Here is a 26,990-nt window from a genome sequence, read left to right on the forward strand (position 1 = left end):
TTATATTGCATGACCTTGTTACAGAAGTTCAGGTCAAATGGTTTATGGTCCAAAGCAATATTGCTTTGTGGCAGGAACAAGAGGCGATCAGTGTCCTTCCAGCACACATAAAGCTAAAGCTCTATGATCGTCTAGTGACTGCATGAGTTACAGGCTCAAGTCTTTCCTGTCACATTTATCCTCCTCGATGGAGTAAAGGAAAATTGTAGTGATGCCACAATTACATGTTACAAGTAATATTTACATATATCAGCAATCTAGACGTTACCTTTCCACAATTCACATTATCTGTTCTTTAAATCCAAATCACTCAGGCTTGAAACTGTGTTATTCTAACTGATGCATCTGCTTTGCGTGTAGTCACTGTTTATCTGTCATCACATGCTACAAATGAATGATATTAGTTGCTTTTTGACAAATGAACCTGATTCCAACAACAAAGTGACGTAACAGTATAATTATCCTTGAGAGTAACAGTAATCTACAAACAAGAAGAGCCAAAAAGGGTTATAGGAAGACTTTGAGGAAACTTCTGTGACTTAAAAACCTCACTATTTTGTAAATCATAAATTTTGTCTGAGGATTCACATTGATGCTGGAGTTGTCATCAGCATCATTCAGAAAGGCTTTATTTTTTGATTGAAAGACATTATATGTTTTTTTTAAATCACCAAAATCACACAATTTATTAGAGTCAAAAGCTGTAAAAACAGAAAAAAACATGGATTTTCAGCTTTCTGATGCTCTTTGGACATATACTTACTCCGCCGAGGAGGCGGAGCCTTGGTAGAGTCATGTGACTCTTATGTGACGCTTATGTGAGCGTTGGTTTGTCTGTCTGTCTGCTTGTTAGCACCATTACTCCATAACAGACCAGCGGATATGGATAAAATTTTCAGGTAAAGTCAGAAATGACAGAAGGACTAACTTATTAGATTTTGGCAGTGATGTAGCTTATAGTCTGGATCCACGGATTTGTTAAAAATCTCTGTATCATTGCGAAATACCGGCATGGTGTCACTGGAGGAGTCCATGCCTCAGCAGGTCAGGGCTGTTGTGGCAGCAAAATGGGGATCAACACAATATTAGGCAGGTGGTCATAATGTTACATCTGATCGGTGTTTATCAGGAAAGGGAAAGCTTTGGAACATAAATGCTGAAGATTCTGACACACAAAGCAAAACACTTGTCTTCTATGTCTTTATCACTTGCACAACTGCTTTTGTTATCAGCAAAGCTTTGGTGCCCTCTAGTGGTAGCCCCAAAAATAACATCTGCACAGATTGTATAGGTTCATAATGACAACAGCATATATCATTTTAGTAATATGTTAATATAGATGAGTTGTTTATCAATAGAAACAGCGCATAGAATCATTGTGTTTGCTTTTATGCATCCATTGCAAAAAGAAAAATGCAACAAAATAAAAATATACAGTACCAGAAATAAAAGGATTTGATCATCACTGTAACATACCAATCAGTTAAACCTGCAAAACGTTTAAAACACAAGAAGCAGCCACTGGAAATGCCCTCTCAATTATTAATTTCCTTGTGTGGAAGAAAATCATCCCATAAGTCACAGAGAGTCTTTTATTTCAAAGATGTATTTACTGTTTTATATAACATTAAAGTGACTTTAATACCACATGATTTGTGTGAGAAAGGAAATCTAATATAATACATAACTGGTAAAACATTGCTGTTTAACTCGTTGAATAACAACTAAGAATCAACCGATCATGGAAGAGGTAAGAAATAAACAAAATATACTCTCAGTTATACAAAACAGAACATAAAGCAATTTTAATGTAGTAAATATTTTACACAAATTACGGTAAATATAGTGTACAGATGAACCTAACATGGCACCATTTGGAGGACTGAGACATTTAAAACTTTATTAGACGACACTCATTCACAGAAACTGAGTAGACCCGTCACAAACTCGAAACATTTCAAATGCCAAAATAATAACTTTTAATTTAATAATTAAATAACAAGACAATACAATAAATGAGCAGGAGGATGATACTGAGCAGCTCCTCATTTTGGGGATTCAGCTTGTCACGAGTAACTGAGTGAATGAAGTGCGACACAACTTTAAAATCATATCTCAAATTTCACATAATTTAGTCAAGAGTTCACACTATAGAGGTCAAAGTGGTGAAAGATAAGTACATATGGCACAGTAATATTCATTACTGCATATTAGATATTTCTTCAGGCTTTGCACAGAAACTATGCAACTGTTGTGCTTATATTTACACAATGTTTACTCTAAAGGGATATGAATGTTGTGCAGTATTTAGAATAAAAATTTTAAACCACAAAAAAAATGTACATTTTTGATCTCGGTTTCACTGCAGGGTCAATCTTTGTGATTCTGCATTAACACAGCTATCTTCCACTGTCTCGCATGTAGTAAGGGTTGCTGTGGCCTTGGCTCTTAGCATATGGGTTGAACTGAGCTCGAGGCTGGCCATAGGGGTTGCTCTGAGGTCGCTGAGAGTACTGGCTGTTCTGTCGAGACAGACCGTATGGGCTTATGTCATCCTGGTCGTCGAATGGCCGCTACAGTGGGTGGAAAAAAGTTTCTTTGTGAGCAAACTTTAAACGAGGGCAATGAAAACTCCGAGCTTAATGACAACACAGCTGTAAAATGAAGCATCTCTCCCTGGTTGTCACACACAGAATCATACTCACCGAGTTCCTCCCCTCTGAGATCAGATTTTGCCGGCTGTGGCTTGGAATCATCTCCAGGTTGGTCCTGCTGTCCCAGGGGCTGTTGGTTGTGGCCCGTGGGATCCGAGGCACTCCACCATTGGCGAAAGCATCGGCTGACCCGTTCAGTGAAACTGCCTGGCTGTTGGCTTGGTTGCTGTTAGCCAAAGGCGACTTGGCAGAAGAGTGAGTGATGTAAGGTTTGCCAATGTCTGCATCTTTCTTCTTCTTGGAGCTTTTCTTTGGGGATCTGACAAAATTTGATTTTTGATTTTTTTTTTTTTTTTTTTTTTTTTAAAAAAGCAAATAAAATAAACAGAGGAAATTATGGATATTTAGAAATGGGTGAGTGAATAGATGCGAAACTCACTTGAGAGCCACTACTGGAAGAAGGATGAGGCATATGAGGAGCAATCCACCAAGTACAGAGCCAATGATTACCAGCAAGAGCTGCCAGTCTAACGAAACACAAGGAAGAAGAGGTTAGCCACTAAGCAATAACTTTCCAATAACAGCAGACGGTAACTCTACTGTTTTTACACATTAGTGTCTTAGGGAGTACTTCTGAATATGTTAATAAAGTTGGCTTGTGTTGCTCTGGAGGGAGACACATGAAGTGTAATACCTCAAGTAATACCTCAAGTAGCATAACTAATTTTGTATGTGTGTTGTCAATAAGATTTTGTGATTTCTGAAAGATATATATTTAATACAGCACTGTAATGATGTAATTGTGTTGTTGCTTTCACTGTGTACTGTGTACTCACTGTCTCCACAGTTAAAACCAGAATACCCAAATGAACAGCTGAAAGACAGAAAAGAAGTCTCATTTATAACTTAGATAGTATGATAGATAGATAGATAGATAGATAGATAGATAGATAGATAGATAGATAGATAGATAGATAGATAGATAGATAGATAGATAGATAGACAGACAGACAGACAGACAGACAGACAGACAGACAGACAGACAGACAGACAGACAGACAGACAGACAGACAGACAGACAGACAGATAGATAGATAGATAGATAGATAGATAGATAAACTTACTTGTCACAACCAGAATCTGTCGCTTGGCTTCCACTTGGACAAGCTTTTGTAAAAATATGACAACACATGTTATGGGTTGTTTAGTTCAGGAAACATTAGCAAACACAAACACACTGTCTCTCTCTCTCCTGTGAGCTGAATTCCCTTACCGATGCATATTCTGTCACTGTAGGTCGTGCGGATAAAGCCTTCCAAACAGGGGCATGTGAAAGATCCATCTGATGAGGTGCAGTTTGTAGTGAATGCATCACAAGCGTTCTCATCACACAGGTTTCTCGCTTTAATTGAATGGAAAACCAAAAGACAACTTCAGCACACATAATTCAAAGACCCAGTACAAAATCTGCACAAAATACCCCAACATGATATGAACTGTGGCGTGAAATGATAGCAGTTTAGAAATAACGCTAAGAGCAAGACGCCTCTCCTGATTGCCTGAGTGATACTCTGGACGCTGCCGTTCAGTCTGTGAGCAGTGACAGCCTAGAAACAAAAGCCCTGTGACACTTTGTGTTACACAGCACAAACAGTGACATCTACAGGAATAAAAAAAAAAGTCTGATAGAACAAACTAAAACCAAACCATTTAAAAGGGTACTTCTTACTACTAATTCATTTACACCTGACAGCTAAGTAAATGATTGTTTTCAGACAGAACTGCAGCTTCAGTATTTTAAACATAACCACATAAACTAGATAAATATTGGACATGCACAATGTATTAGATGGAGGTAGCAAACTTACCTGTAAACTCTGAATCTTTCAGGAGACAACCTGTACATTTGCTGGCAGCTGTCATCACCTTTGTAACATCGCTTGAGGTGACTTCAGAATTTGCTTCATAGATGTTCTCTACTGATGCAACAACTATGTCTTTCCTTGCCACCCCTTTACTGTTTGACCAACGTGGACAAAAATCACACTTAATGATAATATTATTCTGAAATTATTAAGTGCAATACACTGCAAGAGGTTGGTCCTAGTGAGGAAAAATGATTGTGAACACTGTTGTGGCTCCATGACTCACTTGATTTCCAGCACTCTAGATCCACTGTAACCCTGTGTGCCATCGAAAAATCTCTCCAACTGTGTTTTGAAAAGAAAACACCATTTTGTTTGTTGCATCATCTGACACCACAAGCATAAAATTTAATATGTGTAATAATTGTAGCATGAGTGGGTTAGTTAGAATTGTTGCTTTTCGCATTTACAGTGTAGCAGAGGCATAAATGTTCACCAAGCCGCATTAAAAGATAAAGACAGATAACTGATTGCTTACCTCAATAGCAATATCCTCAGCTGCTTTTAGAAATGCTTTTGATTTCTGGTTTGACATGTCCTCTGTATAGGTTATTCCAGGCACAGTTAACACTCCGGGGAAAATTTTTGCTAAAACAGGAAAAAAATCATCTTTAGAAAGTTGTAAAAGAATACTATATTTATTCGGGAATCATGAGAAGATCGATCTCATTCTCATATTTGTCTGTTAAATGCAGACCAGAAGGCAGTTAGATCCAGCTTGTTTTTCTGTTATAACATGTTTATTAGTAAACTTAATTTTCAGTCTTTGTGCTAAGCTAAGCTAACAGTAAATGACTGCCTTCAGTAACACTGTAACACTTATTCTGCCTCCATCCCACAGATACATACTGCTTTGCACTTTGGTATTACATAGTGTCACTTTCTCATGAATATACAGCCTCATCGGGACGGTGCACAATCAAATACTTACCTTTCATACAGGTTTGGCTCATGTAATCGTAGGCATCACCAGCCAGACATGAGCATGTAAAGTTGTCAGGGCCATAATTATTACAGGTGGTTCCATCAAAACATGGTCTTGAATCACAGGGAGCTTTAAAGTGAAAGGAAAAAGGAGCACAAACACAAAGAGACAGCAATGTAAGTATTTAAAGCATTATGTTAGCACGTACCCCCCTGTTCATTTCGACACAAACAAATGACACTGGTTTGGGAGCACTGCTTGAATTACCAGGTTTTGGAGGTGCCGGTGTGGTTGAAGATTCAGGTGGAGGTTCAGCCGTGTTTGGACTTTCAGCTTCAGGTATATTTGGAGTTGGAGTTACAGACTCTGAGACAATTCCTGTAAAAGCATCACAGTTACCAGAATCAGAATCAGAAAACTTTATTTATCCCCGCGGGGCAATTAGGTGGGCAAAGAGCGGCACATTACAAAAGGGCAAGAGAACGAAAAAAACCACAAAAAATTGGGGTGGACGAAAGCAGCAGATTATGTGGAGTGGCAGGCCTGCTGCCAGTAACAGTTGGAGTGGTTGCTGCAGAGGTAGTGAAGGCAGTAGTGACCATGTAAGTGTCAGAGATGTAAAACAGCAGATTATGTGCAGCAATAAATTAAAAATAAATTTAAATTTAAAAAAATGTTAAAATAAAGAAATAAAAAACAGCAAGTATATCAAAAGCAGCAATTAAAACAGCAGATTGAACAGCAGAATGTACAGAATGTACAGTGATACTGCACAGTGTTAAAGTAAAAGTAAGATTACGTCTGACAATGACAATATAGTATTGCACATGAGGACACATGAGACAACACTGCACAAAGCCTAAGGTTATTGTAACGCCTTAGAGTTCAGGAGGAGAACAGCATTGGGGACAGAGGTTGCTCTCCTTCTCTGGGTCTTATAGGCCAGACAGCGGAACCTGAAACCAGATGGCAGCCGCTCAAATACGGGGAACAGAGCGTGTGTTGAGTCACTGAGAATGCAATGAGACAGGCCTCATGCCTGCTGCTCGTACACAGTGCTCAGGTGGTGAGCAGGAAGTCCAATAATCCTAGAACACACCTTCACAGTGTTGTGCAGGCGGTTCCTGACCTGTAGCTTGATGGAGTGAATCCAGCAGCATATGGAGAAAGATAGAACACTTTCAACGAATGTGTAGTAGAATGTCAGTGAGATGTTCATGCTGACAGAAAAGGAGTACAGTTTCCTGAGTAGGTACATCCTCTGGTGGCACTTTCTCAGGATTCCTTTCACTGTTGGAGGAGAACCTCAAAAGTTTTCAACTAGCAAAGATTGCACCTCAGAAAAACCTCATAGGTTACTGCCACTGCGAAAGGATAAAGTTTCAAAAACAATAATCTGGTGTCAAAGTGCTCAGAAGCAGCTTGGTTATAAGCAAGTCAGTTAAGTCTACAAAGACAAAGTTTTCTTTTGCAAGCTTCCCCAGATCTGACATTGTCATGTATGAATGGGCATGAAATGAAATGATCTATCACTAGTCAGAAATGAGAAATGAGAAACAAATGAATAACAACCAAAGCACATAGCATAATCAAATCATATGCTAAGTTATATAGTTTTCCGATACAGCAGCATGATTTATGGGTTCACTGGCTGCGTTTGTGTTTTATCTAAAGATAAAAATGACCAATCATAGCAGTAAGAATTACAGCTTAACAGGGGGTGGTAAACTAGAGAGCCTTGCCATATCTAATACCAATAACCCCCGACAAGCCCAGATGTTCACTGCATAAAAAGCTTATCATAGTGGCTACAAAATGGAGAATTTTCCTGTACTTAAAATAAAAAAATCTGACTAAAACTACGAAAACAGACTGTGAATCCACTCATCTAATGCAAAAATACCATTAAAAACCTGTAACTGAATAACTGTAAAAATTTCTGATTTTTTTCAACTAGATCTAAAATACCTATAATTACAACAAGTCAAAGAAAGTACTAACCAGCACAACTAACTAAAAACAACATTTCCTACATGTACCCTATAAAGTTGACGTAAATCTCATTTAGGTTGCAGACATGTAAAGCATTAACCAGACCAGAGGATCTGTGGAGAATAAAACGATGCCCTTTATTGGAAGGCGGCCTTTCACAGGCAGGTAGGGTAACCACAGGGTCATCCGGTAAAATCAGCCTTCATCACGATAAGGTCAAATACAAAACAACTTTCACACAGCAAACCTCAAAGCAATTATCCAAATTGTGCTTTTACTGTTAGCGTTTATAAGCTAAATAACTGTACACTGGGATTTGTTTGAAAAGAAAACTAAACTTTAAAGAAGAAATATTAAAACAGCCAACTGTTAAGAGATGAGGCACTCTGGCAATTCGCTGCTTAAATGAGTGAAGACAATACAGTGGGACTAATTCCAGTTACTGTGACTGTGGAAGAAAAAAGATGATGGCAGCAGAAGACATTTATCTAAGCAGTCTTTCCTCACTGATAGCTTTCCATGTCACATATTGTAATAAAATCAGGCTACTTACCAACAATTGCTACAGCTATCCAAAGAACAGAGAGGAGTATGTATTTCTGAGCCATTGGAAACAAACGGAAGGACAAACCTACAGAACAAGAAAGAAAGCCAGCAGCGGCTACGAGTGATGAGCCTTTAGTGCCCTCAGATCTGATGAGAGTTCAGTTGTTGTCCACTGGTGGTTTTAATCAATAGCCACTCCTTCTAGGGCGGTACAGTGTAATAAATCAGGGTTCCTTCCCAGAAAAGAAGACAGTATGTCGACTTTTTAAACCATTCATCTGCTTCACAATCTTCCATGACATATATCGCTCTGTTTGTTTTTTCTGAACTGCCATAAAGTATGTCACAGACCCAATAGATATAACAAAGGCCAGTACAGGCCAAGGCTGTGACAATGACAGGCTCCATCAGTAGACAGAAAATTAAAGAGAAGAAGAGCTTTGTGCCTTTAAATGCCCTCTAAAAAATTCCAAAATATTTAGTTTAATGTAGATGAGGGCTGTACATTGGCTTGGTGGTTCTCCCTGTGCATGCGTGGGTTTCCACCAGGTTCTCCAGCTTCCTCCCACAGTCTAAAAACATTCTGAGGTTAACTGGTGATTCTAAATAGTCCATAGGTGTGAATGTGAGTGTGATTGTTTGTCTCTATGTGTAGCTCTGTGATAGACTGGTGACCTGTCCAGGGTGTCCCCTGCCTTCATCCTAACTCAGCTGGGATAGACTCCAGCCCCCCCACGAACTTAGTGAGGATTAGGTGGTGTGTAGATGGAGGATGGATAGCTGTAATGTAATTTCTGTTAATCAACTTATCAAATAATTGCTTCACTTCTACAGGCTGATAATCTGATAACCTACATACATAAGACATTTCAAAATTAAATCAAACAAAATTTCAGGTGGATTGAAATCTGGGCTCTGACTTGGCCACCCCAGAACATCCACCTTGTTGTGTTTAAACAGTTTTTGTGTAGTTCTGGCTGTAGGAAAACTAGTTGCAGTTTCTCTCGCAGACTGCTTTAAGTTGTCCTCAAGGATTTCACCATATTTTCCTACATTACTTTACCCTCTACCTTCACTATCTTTCCTGGACAAGCTGCCACAAAGTATCCCCACATCATGATGCTGCCACCACCATGCTTCATGATGGAGATGGTGTGTTTGTGATGACAGTGTCTAGACTGATGGCCAAAAAGCTCAATTTTGATTTCCTCCAACCAAAGAATCTTCCAGTTGCCTTCAGCCTATATAACATGCCCAAGTGAACTAGGCACTGTGAATGATAAAGTTGTTTTCTGGTGTTTTGTGTAATTATGTTTTTGCTTAAAAGTGAACAGATATCAACAACAGTTAGCTTAATGTGACCTTACAATGTGAAATACCCTGAGATGACTTATCTTGTGAATTGGCCCTGTATAAATAAAACTGAACAAATTAAATTGAAAGCTAGTTTACAAATATATAATTACGTACATGAGCTTTTCCTCTCAGTCAGATTCCATGTTACAGAACTAACATTGTTTTACAGAAATGATATCCAGAGTTGTGGCTTATTTGAAAATCTATGGTCAGACCAAATGTATTTACATTGTCTTTCAAAGCTGTATAATAATCCTGTATACATCCCTGTGTTCTTATTCAAAAATAATACAAAAAAATCACTCTTATTCAAGATAAGCCTCATACTATACAAAGAAAAAACAAAAATGAACATATTTGCTCTGGGCACTGTAAGATTAAAGACTGCACTGGAGTTCCCAGTTGGTTTATTTGTGTTTTCCTAAAATCTAAAGTTGCCGCTTTATACAGCATGTCAGTAGGAGGATTCGTAGATTGGTTCGTGAAATGGTGGGGCTGAAACCAAGTTGCGGGAAAATGGAAACAAGGAAGGAGTCAGTGTCAATTTGCAGTGACACGTGATATGACACATCAAATCAAGGATATGTTTTTTGTACCAGGTTAGCAAGGTACCAGTTTGTTAAATGAGTAGGAGGTTTTACAGCAGAGAAGCGTGTTTACTGACACCTGATACAGATGATCACTGGTGCACTAGTAAACAGCTGAGGGATATCATATAAGCATTTGTCTTCACTGGATTTATCTCCATAGCTTGGAAACTGTTGGAGAATTTGTACAACCAAAGCAATGAGTGAATACATATGAGAAACTTGCTTGCTTTTAAATTTGTGCAAAACATTTGAATGTGCTGTTCCTTTTCTTACACGTCTCTCAACCTCAGACTTTATAAGTTACAGATAAAAGCAATAAGGAACAGGGCAAACAAAGATTACATTCGTTCTCAGTCATTTTTATGAATTTATGGCAGTTCCACAACTTACCATTTAACCCTGAAACATCTTATTTAAACAGGATTGCTTCACAGGTCCACTTAAATCTTCCACACAAAACCACAAAAGAACCTGTGTTCATTCAGTTCAATGTAATTAACAACAAAAAGTCAAAAAATGTTGCTTCAGGCAAGTGATATAACACACTTTTACAACAGTGTTATTGGACTAGACAGTCGTAAAACAAGGTAAGACGAAGATAATGTGACCTTTGATTTGAAAACGTCACAAGATTTGAGATAACGCGTTGTTAGCGTAAACAGTTAAACAGCTAATAAAAAAAATAAAAAATTTAGACTTTAGCATCATATCGAGACATCTGGGATTATCAGTGTGTTCTGAACTACAAGCGTAAAGGAATGCTTTCTGTTTTAATGACAACTAAAAGATCATCCCATCACCATCCATAAAAATAATTTTATCTCCAAGTTCACTTTTATCCCAGTTATATATCTATAATAAGACACGACTCAACTTTTACGACACTACATCGTCATCATGGGTGTCAGTGGAAAACTTACTGAAATGACCTAGAGATAAGAACAGGTATGTCCTACTTAAGGGTGAAGTAGTTTAAACACAGTAATTCATATTGGTAAAAATGGGAAAAAAAGAGGTGTAAATAGATAAAGAAAAACACATCTATATCATTGGTGTTGGGCTTCCACTGACAGTAATGGAAAATAATGATGCTTAGAATCATATTAATACTTATTTATATTATTATATTGATATTTACTTCTCTAATGGACTTTTTAAAAAAAATATTTTGCTTTTCCGTAATGAAAGTCTATTAAATAGCACTGCATTGCATTGGCCACATGGACTCTTGCAGATTTAGGGAAATGAGGAAACTGACATCACACGGACCCTACCAGACCCTCACATACTTGCATAACTGTAGATGTGAAAAGTACGGTGTGCTTGAAAGATTTTATCCTTTGATTGCTTTTTAACACTGACTTGTGTACAAGAAGGGCCAAAGTCATCTCCACCTGCTGAGGAGACTGAGGTCCTTTGGAGTGTGCAAGACTCTGCTCCTTACATTCTACGACTCTGTGGTAGCGTCTGCTATCTTCTATGCAGTGGTCTGCTGGGCAGCAGGGAGCACTGAAAGGGACAGAAAGAGACTAAACAGACTGGTTGACGACTGAATCGATGAATAGACATATACGTGAACTTAAACAACAAAATGATTGTTTAAGTAATATCTATCGCATTTTTCATCTGTCTACTACATTCACACATTACTGCAAACTCAAAGTGCAATTATACTGATAACATTCAGGACACCTCCAGAAGAAGATCAGTTTACAGCTGTATTTTAGCAGCCAAAGGGGCCAAAGCAGCCAAAGCCTATATAAATGAGGTGATCTTAATATTGTGGCTGATTGGTGTAAATAATCTTGTAAATCATATCTGAAATACTATTTAAGCTGCTTCACACTTGAACGGAACATTTTTAACACTTATACCCTTTCGACAGTGACACAGCAAAACTATTTGCTGTGGTTCAACAGGTCAGTGTCTCAGCAACCAAATTCTAAAAACAGTGCTGAAGTTAATTTGTAACTCTCAATCCGGGGCGGGGCTTTTTCATTGTCCTAAGCCAGGTATATGGCCGACTCCTTGGAGATGGAGAAATGACCGGCTCCATTTGGCAAGAGCAGATTTTATGAACATGTTGTCATGAGATGTGTCAACAAAGGTGGGATCACAAAGCAATAATTGTCCCTCTTTCCAGCTGGAAGTCCAAAGTCACTTACAGTCATCCCCATCCTTATCCACGCCCAACTTGCTTTTCCTGGCAATGAGGTAAATGATTAGTGTGAAAACATGATATTCACAAGGGGATGGGCGACTAATATGAGCCCAGCAAATGGGGAAAGTGCTTTACCTGAAGACTCTTGAACACAAAAGGAATAGGGTGGGGGTAAAGCAAAGGAATATTTTTTCAAGTCAGTTATACAGTCATGGGTCATGCCTCAAAAAATATTATAGTAAGGTTACGGTCCACCTTTTTTTCTTCTTCTATTTTTTTATTACAGTATTTAATTTTTTTTTTTCATTTTGTATTTTAGATTGGCCTTCAACACAGTTTGATTTTAGTTAGATTTCAGAACGAGTTTGCTCAGTAAAGTTTAGTTTTTGCAGTTTAAAAAAACAAAACAGATTTGGTTTAATTTTTGTTAGTTGAATTTTCCATTTTAGTGATCTTTATTATAAGATGGAAGTATTCCTCCAAAACGAGATCCAAGAAGTTCAGAAAAGGAATCACGATACAAATGCAACACTTTGTGAAGACTACTGAAGCACAGTCATACAAACATCCTGGAGTCAATAAACGTGTATTAATGCGCCCTCAGCTTGAGTTGACAAAACGGACAAAGACTAAAACTACAGACATTTCCTGTATTTTTAACAATCTGATTTTAGTTTGACTGTAAAGTTATTTTATTTTGCTGTGTTTAAATTAGCAAAAAATATTGTTATTTTACAGATATTTGCTATTACTTGAAAGAAAATGTATTTCTGGTAAATGGTTTACAATGACTTTCCAGATTTTGGTAAACTACAGACACGATCTCGTAAAATCACAGAAAAAAATATGAATTTAAATTTTCATTGAAAAAAAAAAAAGAAATGCCCTGAATTTTTACAAATGATATTTATATATTTTCTAGTGTGTGACCTTTAAGTTACACAGTTGTTGTTTCATTTCCAACAGATTCATTTATTTTACTTTTTAACAGGGTTTTTCCCACCTAACACCTCTCTAATAACAGTAATGGATGAGCCCTAACATGCAGCTCCAAAATTCAAATTCATCTTTAACATTTTTTTGTGTGTGTTTTGTCTCTTTTTTGGGTAATGAATTGCACTTAAAATGAGTTTAGAGATGGCTGTAATCATAACTGTACTGTATGTTGCTCCGTTTTGGAGTGTCAACCAGAAGGTTCCTGAGGTTAGATGACTTACAACTTCATCATGTGCATGTTATTAACATGATATCAGTATTTCATTTTTGAAATATCACAGTTTGCCCCGGCACCATTATACTGTGACACCCCAGGAGCGTTTGCTCATAAAAGCTTGAAGAACTGACACTGAGGAGCCACTAAAGCTGAGACAGTAGTTCATCAATTTACATAAATCCTTATCACTGCTTGAAACAACGCAGGGCATGTGCAGTGCTTTGCAACAAACTCTATCGCCAGGCAAGAATATTACTGAACAATTCTGTAAAAACATTGACTATGAATCAGTCATTGACCGTGGTTTTTTTTGTTTTGTTTTTTTGTTTTTTTTAGCAATTGTTGCTTTCTTTATACCTGCAGATGACAAATGCACTAAGGTTTAGGTTATGATGTTTGAGGTTAAATCACTTGGTAAATGTCAGTAGACTTATTTGCATAGTGAAATATGGCCTGAGAGCCAGATCAACATGGTATTTTTATGCATGGAGGGAGAGAAAAACATCCTGCTTCCTTTAATTGCACCAAAAGGTTGAAGCTGCTGATTTGCTCCAGAACAAACAGGAAGTCAGTGTGAGCCATATAACACTGAAGCATGCTGTCAGTTATCAGGTTTTTCAAGGTTCATTGTACAAGATCAATATGAAAATAATATAATCTTGTTGACACTAACCCCTGCTACACGGCTACATTTATGCTTTTAAAAAAAACATCAACTGTATTGTAATGTCAGTGTAATTGCTAGTATTCTGTCTAAGCTTATGGTGTCAGCAGATCCTGGGTTACTTGGTGGAGAACAGCACCATCATCTGGCAGCAGGGCCTCTTGCACCAATCACATGATGTGACCATAAACTGGATTTATTTATTCAGTTGAAGCAAAGTGCAGCCACTGTCTACCTTACATGTTTGCTGAAAAGTGAGGTCCCACTGCTCCAATCTCACTCAGGTGTTAAAAACTTGAAATTTTGTCCTGAATTTCTATTGTTCAGCTCCTACCTCAATGGAATTCGGTGGAAATGGGCTCCTGTCCTGTTTGTCTTGTCTGTCTGGGTTTTTCGAGGCTGGGCCACAGCACTGGTGAATAAAACTGCGAAAATAAAGACAGCGGGGTTGTTAGTGATATCAATCCTCATACACTTGGCAATATGTTTAAGTTACCACATTCACATGCAGGTGGAAAATAGTCGGTTACACTTACCTGATTCCTGCAGTCCATGTTTTTCTAATGCTTACAATATACACACATGCATTACTACACAAGATTTCAGTGGGGAATGTAGTTTTTGTTAATGTTATGTATTCTTTATAAACTTGTTATGATACTTTTATTGTAATTTGTAATTTTATCAGTGCTGATGACGTGTTTTGCAGTTTTTTATTCTGATTATATTTGCTCAAATTTATGTTCACACTCCGAGGCAGATTAGTGTGTAGCATTTTTCCTATTATCAATATCAATTTTTTAAAACTGATTTCCAATTAAATCATTTTCAAATTGCATTCCCCTGCCTGTACTTGTCACACATCACTACTAACATCTATGTATCTATGTATCTATCTATATCAAGATTTGATTCACTGTTTGATAAACCCTACTAGTGGACCCCTACTCTGCCTTACATGTATTATGCTGTTACAGCTGTTGTCTTGGCCAGGACACGGTACAGATGTTTAGAACAATGCTTATTTGTTGTCTAATGATTCCACTATGGTTGCATCATTATTACAGTCCAAAACACTGACAATCATATTAGTTTAAGCACAAGACATTTGTGCTCCAATATCTACACAGGATTTTCTTGACTTCTGCTACTGGTCAAATTAATGTTTGTAACTCCGCCAAGGAATGTGGCAGTTATGTGACAATTGGCGTGTATTTGTTTGTCTGTGCACATTACTCAAAAATTTTCCTGAAATTTTCAGGGAAGGTCACAAATGACACAAGGACAAAGTGATTAGATTTCGGCACTGATGCGGCTTATAGTCTGGATCCACGGCTTTGATAAAGATTTCTGTATCCTTGCGAGAGCTGCACGCCGTCACTGTAACTATGAAGCCAAGTGAACACTAGTCAGCTGTCTGCTGACGATCACGATTGCGATGCTACTAAAAATCTACCACTGAGGACTTATCGGGACTTATCCGTTGGAAATCATAGAACGACTGAGCAGCCTTTGCAGAGTACTACGCTCTCTGAGTGCTTTTCTTGTTTATTACTTAAACTCAAAATATGAGTGTTGGAAGGTAAGGAGAGAGTCTGTAACCATAATTGTACAAAAGTGTGCAAAAAGAACAATTATACTTAATGCCAAGTGAAGAAGCAACTAGAACTGATAAAATTCACAATCAACAAGGCCTAACATCCGCCATCAATACAATGTTAACTGAAACTGCTCGAACAAGTCGATAAAAAGTACAAACACTCGATTTTAAAAATATCTCAGCTATCATCACAACCAGTAAAAAAAACAACACCCCTACAAAAACCAAATAAGGTCACCTAGTACTGGGTCATGTAATATTCACCATAATATTGGGAAATCTCAGGGATTTTCAGGTGTGTTTGAGCAAGAAAATTACACGTGCTTTTTTTGTAACAAAAAGTTTTTATTGGCTTCTCTAATCCGTTCATCTCAATAACAGGTACAGCCTGGGAAATCATATCACAAGGGGTCTAGAACAAATAAGACAAAGGAATGGGGAGGCTTCTGCTACAAATTTTGGTATTGAGGTGACTGAAAAAAAAGCCGTACAAAAATGTCTTTATCATGCATACTGGAGAAAAAATCAAAAAAAAAAAAAGAAAAAATTCGAGAACACACATTTTTAGTGTTTTTGTACATTTTTGTAAACAATATCCTTCTAGAGATCATATCAAAACACATTATGGCAAGTAACAAAAATAAGGGATATAACGAGAAAAATGAACGTTCTATGAGGCATCTATAATGCAACACTGCTTGGTGTGGATGTTTTTTTACAGAAAAAAAAAGAAATAATACATTTGCATTTTGATGAGTCACTTGCTCTATAATTGTAAACACAGGCAGTGTTAAATGATTATACAATATGTCGAACCTATACTACAAATATTTCCACTACATACATGAAACGCGCGTCCCTGCTTTCTTACGCTTTAGTGATATGAGGTATATTTAGGTCAATCTTTTTGTCTTTTTTTTTTCTCCGTCTCACCCACTCTTTTTCTCTCCGTTAAAAGCATAGTGTGTTTGGAGTGAAGTGGCTGGTCAGTCAGTCTTTGTTCCCTGTGATCTGAGCAGCTTCAAAGTCTCTTGGCTGTTGAGCTCACAGACATAGGAAAAGGAAAGGAAAGGGGGGGTACGGCTCACAGGAAATCAACTAAATTAAATATCAACCCTGGCTGCCGGGAAAGAATGGCTTTAGCCACGGAAGACAAAGAAGGCCATTGTTTATTCTTGTGAGTGCAGGGCTGCATTTTGAGGAGGGGAGGTGGACATAACTTTTCTGTTTGTTAACTGTATTACCGGAGCAGTTTCTTGCAATTGTGAAAACGACGGGGTTTAAGAAAAATCGTTTAAAAAAAATTAGAAGGGACAGGGTGTAGGTCCGGTGATTACTTGCCTAAAAATATCTGCTACTGAGTTATGTTGTGGCTAGTGGAGAATAAATAAAAGGGTATGCATCCAACGTAACCGTGGGTTTAAAGATATAAGGGTTCCAGCATGTCAGCCCATCTCTCAAAACACTTAAATACAAAGAGGTACTCTCAAAATATTGTATAACAAAATTATGGCAAATCATCTTTATACAACATCACCCGAAAAACCGTAAGGAAAAAAAATAAAATCCCCCCCAGCCCACCCCTATCTTCTACCCTCGAGAAAAAGCAACAAAATACATTTAAATGCCCATGGTCATGCCTAGTCAACCCCTATCAAAGCCCATGAAATAACCCAGCCCTCTCCCTCCTCCCACTCACCCATTCAACCCACCCACTCTCCCTCCCTCCCTCCCCCCAACCAACCCCCGTTCACAGTTTTCTCCTCTTAAAATAATATTAATAATCATTAGCATAATAATCACGTATCACATATGCAAATTGAATGGGTTATTGTTGTTTCCAATGATGGTTTGTTTAAAAAAGTGCTTGTTTGATTCCATTGACACAAAAAGGAACAGCAAGGAGTGGAGTAGAAGAGTGGTGACTTGTTTTTTTTCTTCTAAAAAAAAATGAAAATCACTTCAGCAACAGCGTGATGAAAAGATCACTGACTGGTGTTCATTGCATTCTGAAACAGACGGCTGTAACAGCAACGTGCAGTTACTTCTGGGTAGGATTTTGTCTAAGCTGCGTCTTTTCTACGGCCAAACTGGTGCACACAAACAGAGGTCACGGTTATGAAGATTTTCTCAGCTGACAAAACAACAGTCAGCAACGCTTAAACATCCTCTTCACTTAAGAACGTACAGTGAGAGCACCGTGGGCTGAACTCTGCTACAATCACACTAACGCGTGTACACGTGGCTCTTAAAAGAAGTGTGGATGTCTTCACGTTGACACAAGAGTACCATAATCTCGACAAAGCTACACGCAGTAGAAACCAAACATCATGTATTGTAATTTGTTGTTCTGACAAGTTAAAAAAAAAAACAATACAAAAACAAACTCAAAGCTTTGTAGTCTCAAAGTACACCTGTAAAAACTGTGCTAATTGCATCTCATAATACAAAGTCTTATTACACAATTTTGCCTATTTTCCTGAGTTAATACGTTTCTTGTAACAGACAATATATACTTTTTTGCCATTTGAATTCTGGGCCTTTCCCTGCCACAAATGTTATTATTGAAATCATCAACATTATTCATTATTACTTTACAATGGTATGATGATTGGTAAAACACAAGGGTACAGAAAACGATGAAAAAAACAAGCAAGTTTATAGCTACCCTCTAAATGTTTTAAATTACATTTAAATCTACGGTACGTTCATATCAAAATCACTACTCAAACAAAAATTAACCGACTACATAAAAAAAAAGAGAATATTTTAAAAAATTGCATTTGAGGCCATGGAAGACCCTCCCTGGTCATTTTTGTATTAACATTTAATGGCAGTGTTTAAAAAACAAACTTTGCTACAAGAACAAAATTAGGATGGGTACAGGGACCGTATGGACAGTAACAGAACAGCCCCCTACTGGATTCACCTCGTTTGACCCTTATCTGAAACTTTGGCTTGTCGGGGTTTTTGATCCTGTACTCACTGGCTCACTGACGTCAGCTAACAAACTGGTATACCCTGAGAATTCTGACACTGGAGTCCGTATTCGGTGGTCGACCTCTGTCCCAGGATCATTGCCATAGCTCAGAGGGGTCCGCCGTCCTGACTTGAACTGGGAGCCAAAGGCTTGGGCGAAGTTCTCAATCTGGTATGTGGTTTCTTTAGGGGGATTCAGTGGGGACAGGTCGGGGTAGGTGGAGCCATTGGTGGGTGCAGCGCTCCCTCCAGGCTTGGGCTGCTGCCCCTTGGAGCCCTCTGCCGATGCAGTAAGTTCCTGGGGAGGTAGGTTGAAGGTGCCGGGGGAATGCTGCTTCTCCAACTGTTCAGTCAGCTCCTGAGACGGAGTCAGCTGCTGGTGGCTAGTAGATTCCAAGCTGAGGTGGTAGCCTGTCTGGGAGGGGGAGCCAACAAGCATGCCATAGTGGGACTTGGAGGACGATGAAGAGGAGGTTGATGAAGAGGCAGCGATGGGCAGCGGGGAGGAGACTGCAGGAGGGTAGCCACAGTCCAGAGGGGAGGTGGTGTACACATGTTTGTCAGCGAACAAAGGTCCTGTGGGACTGGAGCTGCTGGACAGAAGTGGGAAAGGCCCTGTTGGGCCAAGGCTTGGGAAGGGTCCACTATGGCTGGTGCGTTCCAGGGCTTGCAGGAGGAACTTTGAGTACTCGCTCATCACTGCTGTTTTGTCACCACCATTGGGCGAGTCATCCTCCAACTCTGGCGTAACAGGGGCGGCTGGCTGGAGGTCTACGTGGTGTGGGTGGTCTGACAGGTCGAAAGTCACATCATGGTGGTGTGTTCCCTCTGGCTTATGGCTATAATGATCGAGCAGGCTTTGCAGTACCTCATCTGGAATGCCAGACTTATCGTGCTTGAGCTCCAGCGGGGAGGAGTCCAGCATGGCCAGCGTGGGTTCGGGCCCCAGAGAGCCCTGGATTACGCTGCTGCCCTGGGGTGCCATGTGCAGCGAGCCGGCTCCATAGTCATTGTTAACCGCATGGAGGTAGCGCCGCTTTTTGACAAACTGCATTGCATCGTCATAGTTGCTGCTGGTGGTGGGTCCTGGCTTATTGCCTCCAGGTACCTGTAGTAGAGCCATGTTATCAAGGCCAGAAGCCTCCACGTGATCCATGGAGCCAGGCTTCTGGCCTAACAGCTTCTGTCCATCCGAACCATCGTCCAGAGAGAGGAGACCCTTGTCAAGTCCCTTGCGGCCAGCTTTTTTAAAGACCAATTTGGGAGTACGCCCCTGCATGGCGGGGTCAGAGCCTGAGGGATGCTCCATGCCATAGTCCTGCAAGCCCAGCTCACGGGCCATCGCCCCAGAAGACGAGGTTGCTGCCCCGGAGGCATTCTTCTTCCTCTTGCGCTCACTGCCCTCGCTGTTTTTGGACTTTGCCCTCTTGCGTCCGGAGGTGGTAGAGTTTCCCTGAGTGAGTGAATAGCTGCCCTGGCCTAGCTCTGCATCGCTGAGCTCCAGCATGCTTGGGTCTAGGCCCTTCTTTATGGCTTCTCCACAAGTCCGTTTGTGCTTCAGTAACCGGTCTGTTCTTGAGAAAAACTAAAAGAGAACAAAACGGGCTCAGTTTCCACTGGATGGACAGAAGCAGTTTTAAAATGACATTTCAAGTTTTTAAATAGAAGACACACTGCAAAGGTAAGTAGTCACTCTATAAAGCCACTGAATTTCACAAGACAACGCTATATTCCCTGCCCTCTTCTGACACAACTAATCCCATTTAGACAGAGCAGTTTAAGGGGCTTAAGTGTGGAAAGTACAGACAAAGTTTTAGAAATGCCCACGTGCTAACGATAAAAATCCATGTTATTCATGCATACTATTCAATAAAGGATGACCTACAATAGACACAAAGCAAAGACCAAATTACATAAAAAGAAACAGATGTAAACAACTTAGTAAACAGACTACAAAGTGCCTACTTGTTGGCAGGTGTCGCAGCGATATGGCTTCTCGCCACTGTGTGTCCTTTTGTGCCGCTCCATATGGTACTTCTGGATAAAACGCATGTTACACTGGTCACAGCTGAAAGGCTTCTCTCCTGCAACACACAGCAGTGATTGCGTTAGGGCTTTCTTCACAAGTGTTTACAGAAAAATATTTCTCTACGTTATACATCCAAGTGCAGAAACTCACCACTGTGGATCTTTTCATGCCGCTGTAGCAGGTACTTCTGAATGAAGCTCATATTACACTGACTGCACCGGAAAGGCCTCTCACCTGTGCAATCAAGAGTACAACCATCCGCTCACCACATTAATAAAAGCCCAGCCTATCACTTACCTATGGCTGCATATGGTTATAATATGGTGACAATGAACCTGAATATGCATCACAATAACATCCAATAAACTGGCATGCTAACCAGTTAAACAGTAACAATGTATTAAAAGGTACGTTGGAGAAACTGTTCTGTGTCAATAAATTGCCCTAATAAAGAAAACAAAATGAGAGCAAAACAAGAGAAATGATTTTAAAACAAATGAGGTTATAAAAAAAGCTGAATTTTCCTTTAAGTCATTTACGAGTTTAAGTTCAAAGAGTCCAATGAGGAATTCCCAGCAAAGGGAATGACTAAGACATCCAGAAATACATGAGTAACCACTGAGTCATTCCTGGCTTCAGTGATTGTCTGGTTTTAAATAAGATCCTAGGAACTCGATGAAGGGAAGGATGCCATGTTCATCAACAAAAACCTTATTTTACTGTTGCTTTGTCAAATTTTGATAACATAGTTTTATCCCCAGCTGCATACTAGATTCTCTGGAAATAGATCTGGGTCGACACACTTCATCCAAACTTGTCAGCACAACATTATGTTGCAAAGCAATGAGAAGCAGACACTGCCTGATTTAGATTTCCATGTGCTGATTAAACAAGTCCTCATCTCATGTGGCCCGATTTTTAGCATCTAGCATTAAAGATCTCATCCAAGCCAGGATTAAGTTTCAACTGTGAGGCATACAATAAATGTAATATCTTAGAAAACTGCTATGAGGGAAAAACACAGCAGTGAAAGCCTCTCACCTGTGTGTATGAGCACGTGTCTACGCAGGTGGTAGGAACTGCGAAAGGCAGCATTACAGTGCTCACAGATATGTGGTTTTGAGTTGGGGGACAGGCAGGCCCCATCTCCATCCAACATCATGGCCTACAAAGGAAAAACCATGAGTACAAGATTTAACCATTCTTGATATGTGCAGATGCTCTTTGGGTGAACAACACACTGATTCCTGGTGTAGTAAAGGAGATGAAGAAAACAGTAACTAATTTACCTTTGAAGCATCATTGCGTTTCCTTCGAGCTTTGCCTCCCTGTCCGTCGCCGTTGCTCCTCCGCCCTCTTCTACCTGAGGACTCTTTTGGCTCTTTACCTGGTCTTCCAGGCATCTAATTGCAAAAATTAGTACACCACGATGAATATATGTGACAACAACAGCAAATTGAAGTGTAAACGAAGGGTCTATAGGTATAAACCTACAAATAAATTAATCAGAAAAAAGTATTCTGCCAAATGAATGTCAAGCTAAAGTAAACAGTCATTTAAGCAGTATTTTGGACTACTGTCCCTTCTCACCGGTTCTCCAAGGGAACGGACATTGCTGAGGCTGAGGTCATGCAGGAGCATGTTCTGGTGATTTTGGTGGTGGTTGCCAAAAGACATATCTTGCATGTCAGTACCACTCTTCCCCGCGCCCCCTCCAGCACAGTTCACCCCGACTCCTCCACCCCCGCCATAGAGGGGCATACGGTAATCCAGCTCACTTAGTCGCTCTTGCTTAATGCCCATGCTGTGAAGGAAGCCCCCTGTGTTCGCAGCAGCAGTGCCCTGGTGTTCTGGGGGCGAGTCGCGTTCTTTCTTCAGGATCATCTCCTGGGGAAGCTCGCCCATAACAGACTGGGAGGCCAGCCGTGTAAAGCTGGTGACTGGGGGCAGGTGGCTGAACATAAGCATACCTGGTGCAAAATTAGGGTCCATGCCTCCGTTACGCAAAAATTCATTGCCTAACTTGTCTTGAATAATACTCATGGTGGTGCCTTTGCTTTGTGCAGGGGAGAAGGAGGGTCAATAATCTACAGAGGAATGCAGGAGGAGAATACCCTAAAAGAGAGGACAGACAAAAAGCTGTGTTATGTATTGATGATTACAGACATGAAAAAGTATACAAATCAAACTTCACAAACTCCACAATGATCAGCCTTTGCAGTTAAGTAAATTCTGTCACACCTATAAATTGGGGCTCCTAACAATCAATTCTATTATACATTAATCTGATAGGATATTTGGTCTACAAAATGAGAGAAATGTGTGGAAAATACACTGTAACCCACAATCCAAACCAATTTTAGCATAGTATCACAAAGGACTAAAAAAAAAAAAAAAAAAAAAAAAAACAAAACAAAAAAAAAAAAAAAACACACCCAGATTTCGACTACATAGCCCTCACTCTGTGCGCTATGATGATCTCTGAACTGGCAATACCAAGTTAATATATATTTTATTGAGTACTTTGCACAAAATGCATTTTATTTACACTAAGAAACACCTTTTTTTTTGATGAACTTGATGTCAGCACAATGGATTATGTATTTAGTTAGTTAGCCTAATTAATAATATATTGTATTTTGGCATCTTAACTTTTAGAGTACAGAAGAACAGATAATACAAAATCAGTTGCAGGTCATTTTAAGTCTTTATTATAGCTGTATAACCAGTGACTTATGATTTAAATACTAAAAAAAGGCCTAATCATTATGAGTGAATCCCACATCAAATTAAAATAAACAAAATTAAAGCATGCATTTGAGCTTCAATACAAAAGTATCCAACATGCATCAAATATAAAAATAATGTTTTGCAGAACATAAATTAATGCAGTTGTTTTGTGTCTAAGTATTGTAAATCTGGTTCAAATAATCAGAAAACATACATCAAAGGTGAACAATGTCAAGGATCAATGTTGTATGCAGGTTTAATGAAGTGGCTTTAAAGTAAAAATCGTGAATCTGTGCACTCTAACAAAGTAAAAGTTTTAGCACTGAAAGGTGTCAATGAATTTTGTTCAATATAAAAAGAAACAAAAAAAACCAAAGATTTCATCTGAAATATTTACTCCATCTCACGCATTGTTCTACACTTAACACCACATGTGACTTGGACTGTAGCCAAAATAAAAATCTGTGTAGTCGCTGGATCGCTTTTTAGACACACATCCCCATTGTTTTCTCACTTTGATACATGCTGGACCACACCACTTGCCATCTTTGACTAATAACCCAGCGTGAATGCAAAGGCTGGGAGCATTGGTTGCAATATTGGCAAATTAGTCGGTTGAGTTCACTTGCCTAAAACAAACGATATTTAGGTCAAATCCAGCCAGACATTTGAGTGATTTTAAGCAGGCGCAGTCGGGTGACTAAATGGGACGTGTGTCTAAACACCATGCAAGGACGACCGGAGTGAGAATTTATTGTTTAGTCTAGACCAGCTGACCATTTGGCTACGCGACACTGCATTCAACAGAGAGCGGATGAGCTTTTGTGATGCATAATAGTTAGCCAGCTAGTTAGCATTGTTAGCTAACCGGCTAGCCACAATGAGACACAATCAACGCATCTTTGCGTCCTCAATCAAAACAATCGTCTACGAGCACATATGAACCACAACTCGGCATACAGACACAGTCACAATATCACTTAACGTTAAGAGACCTGAAATCACCATATTTGTAGTGAATTATTCCCAATTATCCGTTATAAGCAATCGCATGTTACCTTGAGATGCTATCAAGCTAGCTAACGCTAAAACAGGACCCATGGTTTCATGGCATATATTGACCGTTTACACCACAACACACTATGGAGGCATTCTATAGTCAAATAGCAGGAATTACTCATAGAAAAAAATACAAGTGCAACCAAAGGGTGAAATTAAGCAACACATTTGCTTTGAAGGGAGGTCAGCAGCACGAACTGCTCATTCTCCAGTTCCCAGGCTTTGATGACGCTCGTGAAATCAAATCTGTCTGGCTGCGAGCGACGCTGGCGCTCTATTTATTGATAGCTAACTTTAGCTGTAATTACAACCGTATAACGCTTACCGGGACAAGTAGCTAGCAAAACATTCCTCGGTGAAAGCGGCACACGCAGACTTCCTATCTAATGACCGAGCTAAATAAAACTGCACGCTTTGAGGCAGCTGTGTTTATAACAATCGGGCTGCCACGAGCTAGCTAGTTAGCTGCTAGCTGCCCCGACTGAAAACCCGCATTACGGCCCGTGCAACAGAAACAATGATGCTGCCTCTCAGTGCATCTCACGTCTGCGCCGAAGCTACACAATCGTTCGCGTAAATCTCGACAAAGTCCGAGCACTCGACACGAATAAAAGTCAGTTTAGTTTTCCACTCACCTACACATGACCGCAGTTGGTTTCAAATGTGCCTATATTCTCTCTGTATTCGCCGCTTTGGGGTTTTATTGCCAAAACATTGTTCTCCGGCGGTCGCTGCTTTCTTCCATCTTGTCCTGGCGCGGGGAATTGTGGGTGTAGCGGACGGGTCGTGAGAGGAGACAGGCGAAGGCTGCAGAGGTCTGAGAGGTCCTGACTGGACTGCACAGCCACACAAATGTAAATACACTTTAAGGAGGCAGACAGATTAACATGGCTACAAAGTTTTCATCTTTACCATTTCTGGTATTTAAAGACTCTGAACACTGCTGTTTACTTGGATGCATTTTCTACCAAACAACAACAACAACTTCACTTAAATGTCAAAAGTTTCTAAACTCTGGTTAAATTTATTTATAAAGCACATTTATAATTCCATCTCACATTATAGGAGCTTTTGCTTGACCATCTCTAATTTGAAACTGTCTCCACAAACACTATGGATATTTAAAGTGGTATGTGTGAAATTTTAGATTGATGGATAAAATTGATTTGTATTATTATTATTAAGTCAGTCAATTTTTTGCACATTGAATGTTAAGGCTATGTTTAGATGGCAATATCTCAGGAACTATTACAAATAAAATCGTTTAATTTCTCATCATGCCATTACTTTAAAATTTGCAAAAATGGATAAGTAGGTCAAATAGCCTCTGATTATGGGGAAGTTGAACAATGAACAAAAGTTCTGTCATGGAAAGTCACATCGTTGGGCACACATTATTAAATAACTGATAATGCAGAAGTCAGAACCACATGTCACAATAATACAAACCAAACATGCAAAATGTTTTTAAATATTAAATACTTAGTTATGAAGTAAAAAGAAAGCTATTTTCATTTAACTTTCATAACTACTGAACAGCAGAAATTGCACTATAAATTTGATTTGAGATGGAATAAGCCACATTTAAAGTGCATGCTATAAATTAAAATAGCAGCCCATCAGAAATAGTAAAACTCAATGACTAAAACACATAACTGAGTAAAAAACAAGAGCAAACTGGGCTATGGCAATGCAAGAGTTATGCTGATCAAGATTGAACCAATCCACTTAAAACCTTAAAAACAAACAAAAAATGTTGAAATCAAAATTGAAATGAATAACATGCCAGTGGAGAGAGGCCAATACTGATAATATGGGATCACGTTTCCCTCTCATGAATTATCAATAACAAATTCTTCAGAAAAACTATTTTGAAAATGGACACTCCAAAATCAAAAGACAATGCAGCTGTCTGTTTGTTTCACACACAAATCAGAAATCCTGTGATCACTGAAACAATTTTGAGTACAAAATTTAGTACAAACTGCATGAACACAGTTCTAAAATCATTTGTAAACAGCAGAACTTTCTAAGTTTTGCAGATTTGTGCTATCTGCATGTCTGCATCATGGCTCTACATGGAAAAGAACTGCAAGAAAAACTAAAACAACAAAAGAAACTGTTTATGAGCTTCACAAAAATAGTTTAACTGCATACTAAAATGAGCTGAGACACAGTTGTAACACTGATCAGGAGTTACAGAACGGTAGTACCACTAATCTGAGCTACAGTAGCTGTGTTTGCAAGAAGATGCAACAATTTGTGCACGACTTCAGCAGTCTAGCCCCAAAAAACACATAAGCAAGTGTTCAAGAATCGGCACAGTAGTCATCAGTGAAAACCAGAGTTTCTGTGACAGCTCAGATGAAGTGAAGGACGTTGAATGTCATCAATCCCTGTGGATGGTGTCCACAGACGTTTTTTCTCAATTTGGCACAAAATTGCAAAATTAAACTTTGCTAAGGAACATGAAAAAAAACTTAATCAATACTAGTTGAACATTCTTTGGTAAAATAAGACCAGGATAAATTTGTTGGGTTCAGACTGGTTCGGACTGGATCCACCAT

At 39.2% G+C, this 26,990-nt stretch overlaps 2 protein-coding genes and 1 pseudogene across 3 annotated transcripts; all 3 read right to left on the bottom strand.

The window, feature by feature from the left end:
* Positions 1-1,578: 1,578 nt before the first annotated feature.
* Positions 1,579-8,205, bottom strand: muc13b (mucin 13b, cell surface associated). Its single transcript, XM_023278289.3, has 12 exons — positions 8,050-8,205; positions 5,772-5,882; positions 5,511-5,633; positions 5,058-5,167; positions 4,806-4,864; positions 4,523-4,671; positions 3,928-4,056; positions 3,779-3,821; positions 3,491-3,528; positions 3,094-3,181; positions 2,706-2,973; positions 1,579-2,573 (listed from the first exon to the last, which is right to left on the bottom strand). Exons 1-12 carry the CDS (start codon positions 8,102-8,104, stop codon positions 2,400-2,402), a joined length of 1,347 nt encoding a protein of 448 aa, XP_023134057.2. The 5' UTR covers positions 8,105-8,205; the 3' UTR covers positions 1,579-2,399.
* LOC129347483 (U4 spliceosomal RNA) lies at positions 6,757-6,880 on the bottom strand (annotated as a pseudogene).
* Positions 8,206-17,365: 9,160 nt separating the features above from the next.
* Positions 17,366-25,209, bottom strand: znf281b (zinc finger protein 281b). Of its 2 annotated transcripts, none has more exons than XM_023278284.3 (7): positions 25,059-25,209; positions 22,225-22,749; positions 21,924-22,037; positions 21,676-21,799; positions 20,785-20,868; positions 20,571-20,689; positions 17,366-20,190 (listed from the first exon to the last, which is right to left on the bottom strand). In XM_023278284.3, the coding sequence occupies exons 2-7, from the start codon at positions 22,675-22,677 to the stop codon at positions 18,568-18,570; spliced, it is 2,517 nt and encodes an 838-aa protein (XP_023134052.1). In that variant the 5' UTR covers positions 22,678-22,749; positions 25,059-25,209; the 3' UTR covers positions 17,366-18,567. The 2 variants fall into 2 exon arrangements, with proteins under 2 accessions (XP_023134052.1, XP_054860844.1); XM_055004869.1 differs by lacking the exon at positions 25,059-25,209 and adding an exon at positions 24,749-24,907.
* Between the last annotated feature and the right edge of the window lie 1,781 nt (positions 25,210-26,990).

The sequence above is a fragment of the Amphiprion ocellaris genome, chromosome 18 (assembly GCF_022539595.1).
Source record: "Amphiprion ocellaris isolate individual 3 ecotype Okinawa chromosome 18, ASM2253959v1, whole genome shotgun sequence".
Taxonomy (NCBI): Eukaryota; Metazoa; Chordata; class Actinopteri; family Pomacentridae; genus Amphiprion; species Amphiprion ocellaris.

Coding starts and splice junctions, on each gene's coding strand:
- znf281b (XM_023278284.3), bottom strand. CDS start 22,677: ATGAGTATTATTCAAGACAAGTTAGGCAATGAATTTTTGCGTAACGGA. Junction 20,690..20,784: donor GCATGAAAAGATCCACAGTG/GTGAGTTTCTGC, acceptor TGTGTGTTGCAG/GAGAGAAGCCTTTCAGCTGT. Junction 20,191..20,570: donor GCTGCGACACCTGCCAACAA/GTAGGCACTTTG, acceptor GTTCTCTTTTAG/TTTTTCTCAAGAACAGACCG.
- muc13b (XM_023278289.3), bottom strand. CDS start 8,104: ATGGCTCAGAAATACATACTCCTCTCTGTTCTTTGGATAGCTGTAGCA. Junction 5,168..5,510: donor GAGCCAAACCTGTATGAAAG/GTAAGTATTTGA, acceptor TTCCTGTTTTAG/CAAAAATTTTCCCCGGAGTG. Junction 3,182..3,490: donor TGGTTTTAACTGTGGAGACA/GTGAGTACACAG, acceptor GTGTTTCGTTAG/ACTGGCAGCTCTTGCTGGTA.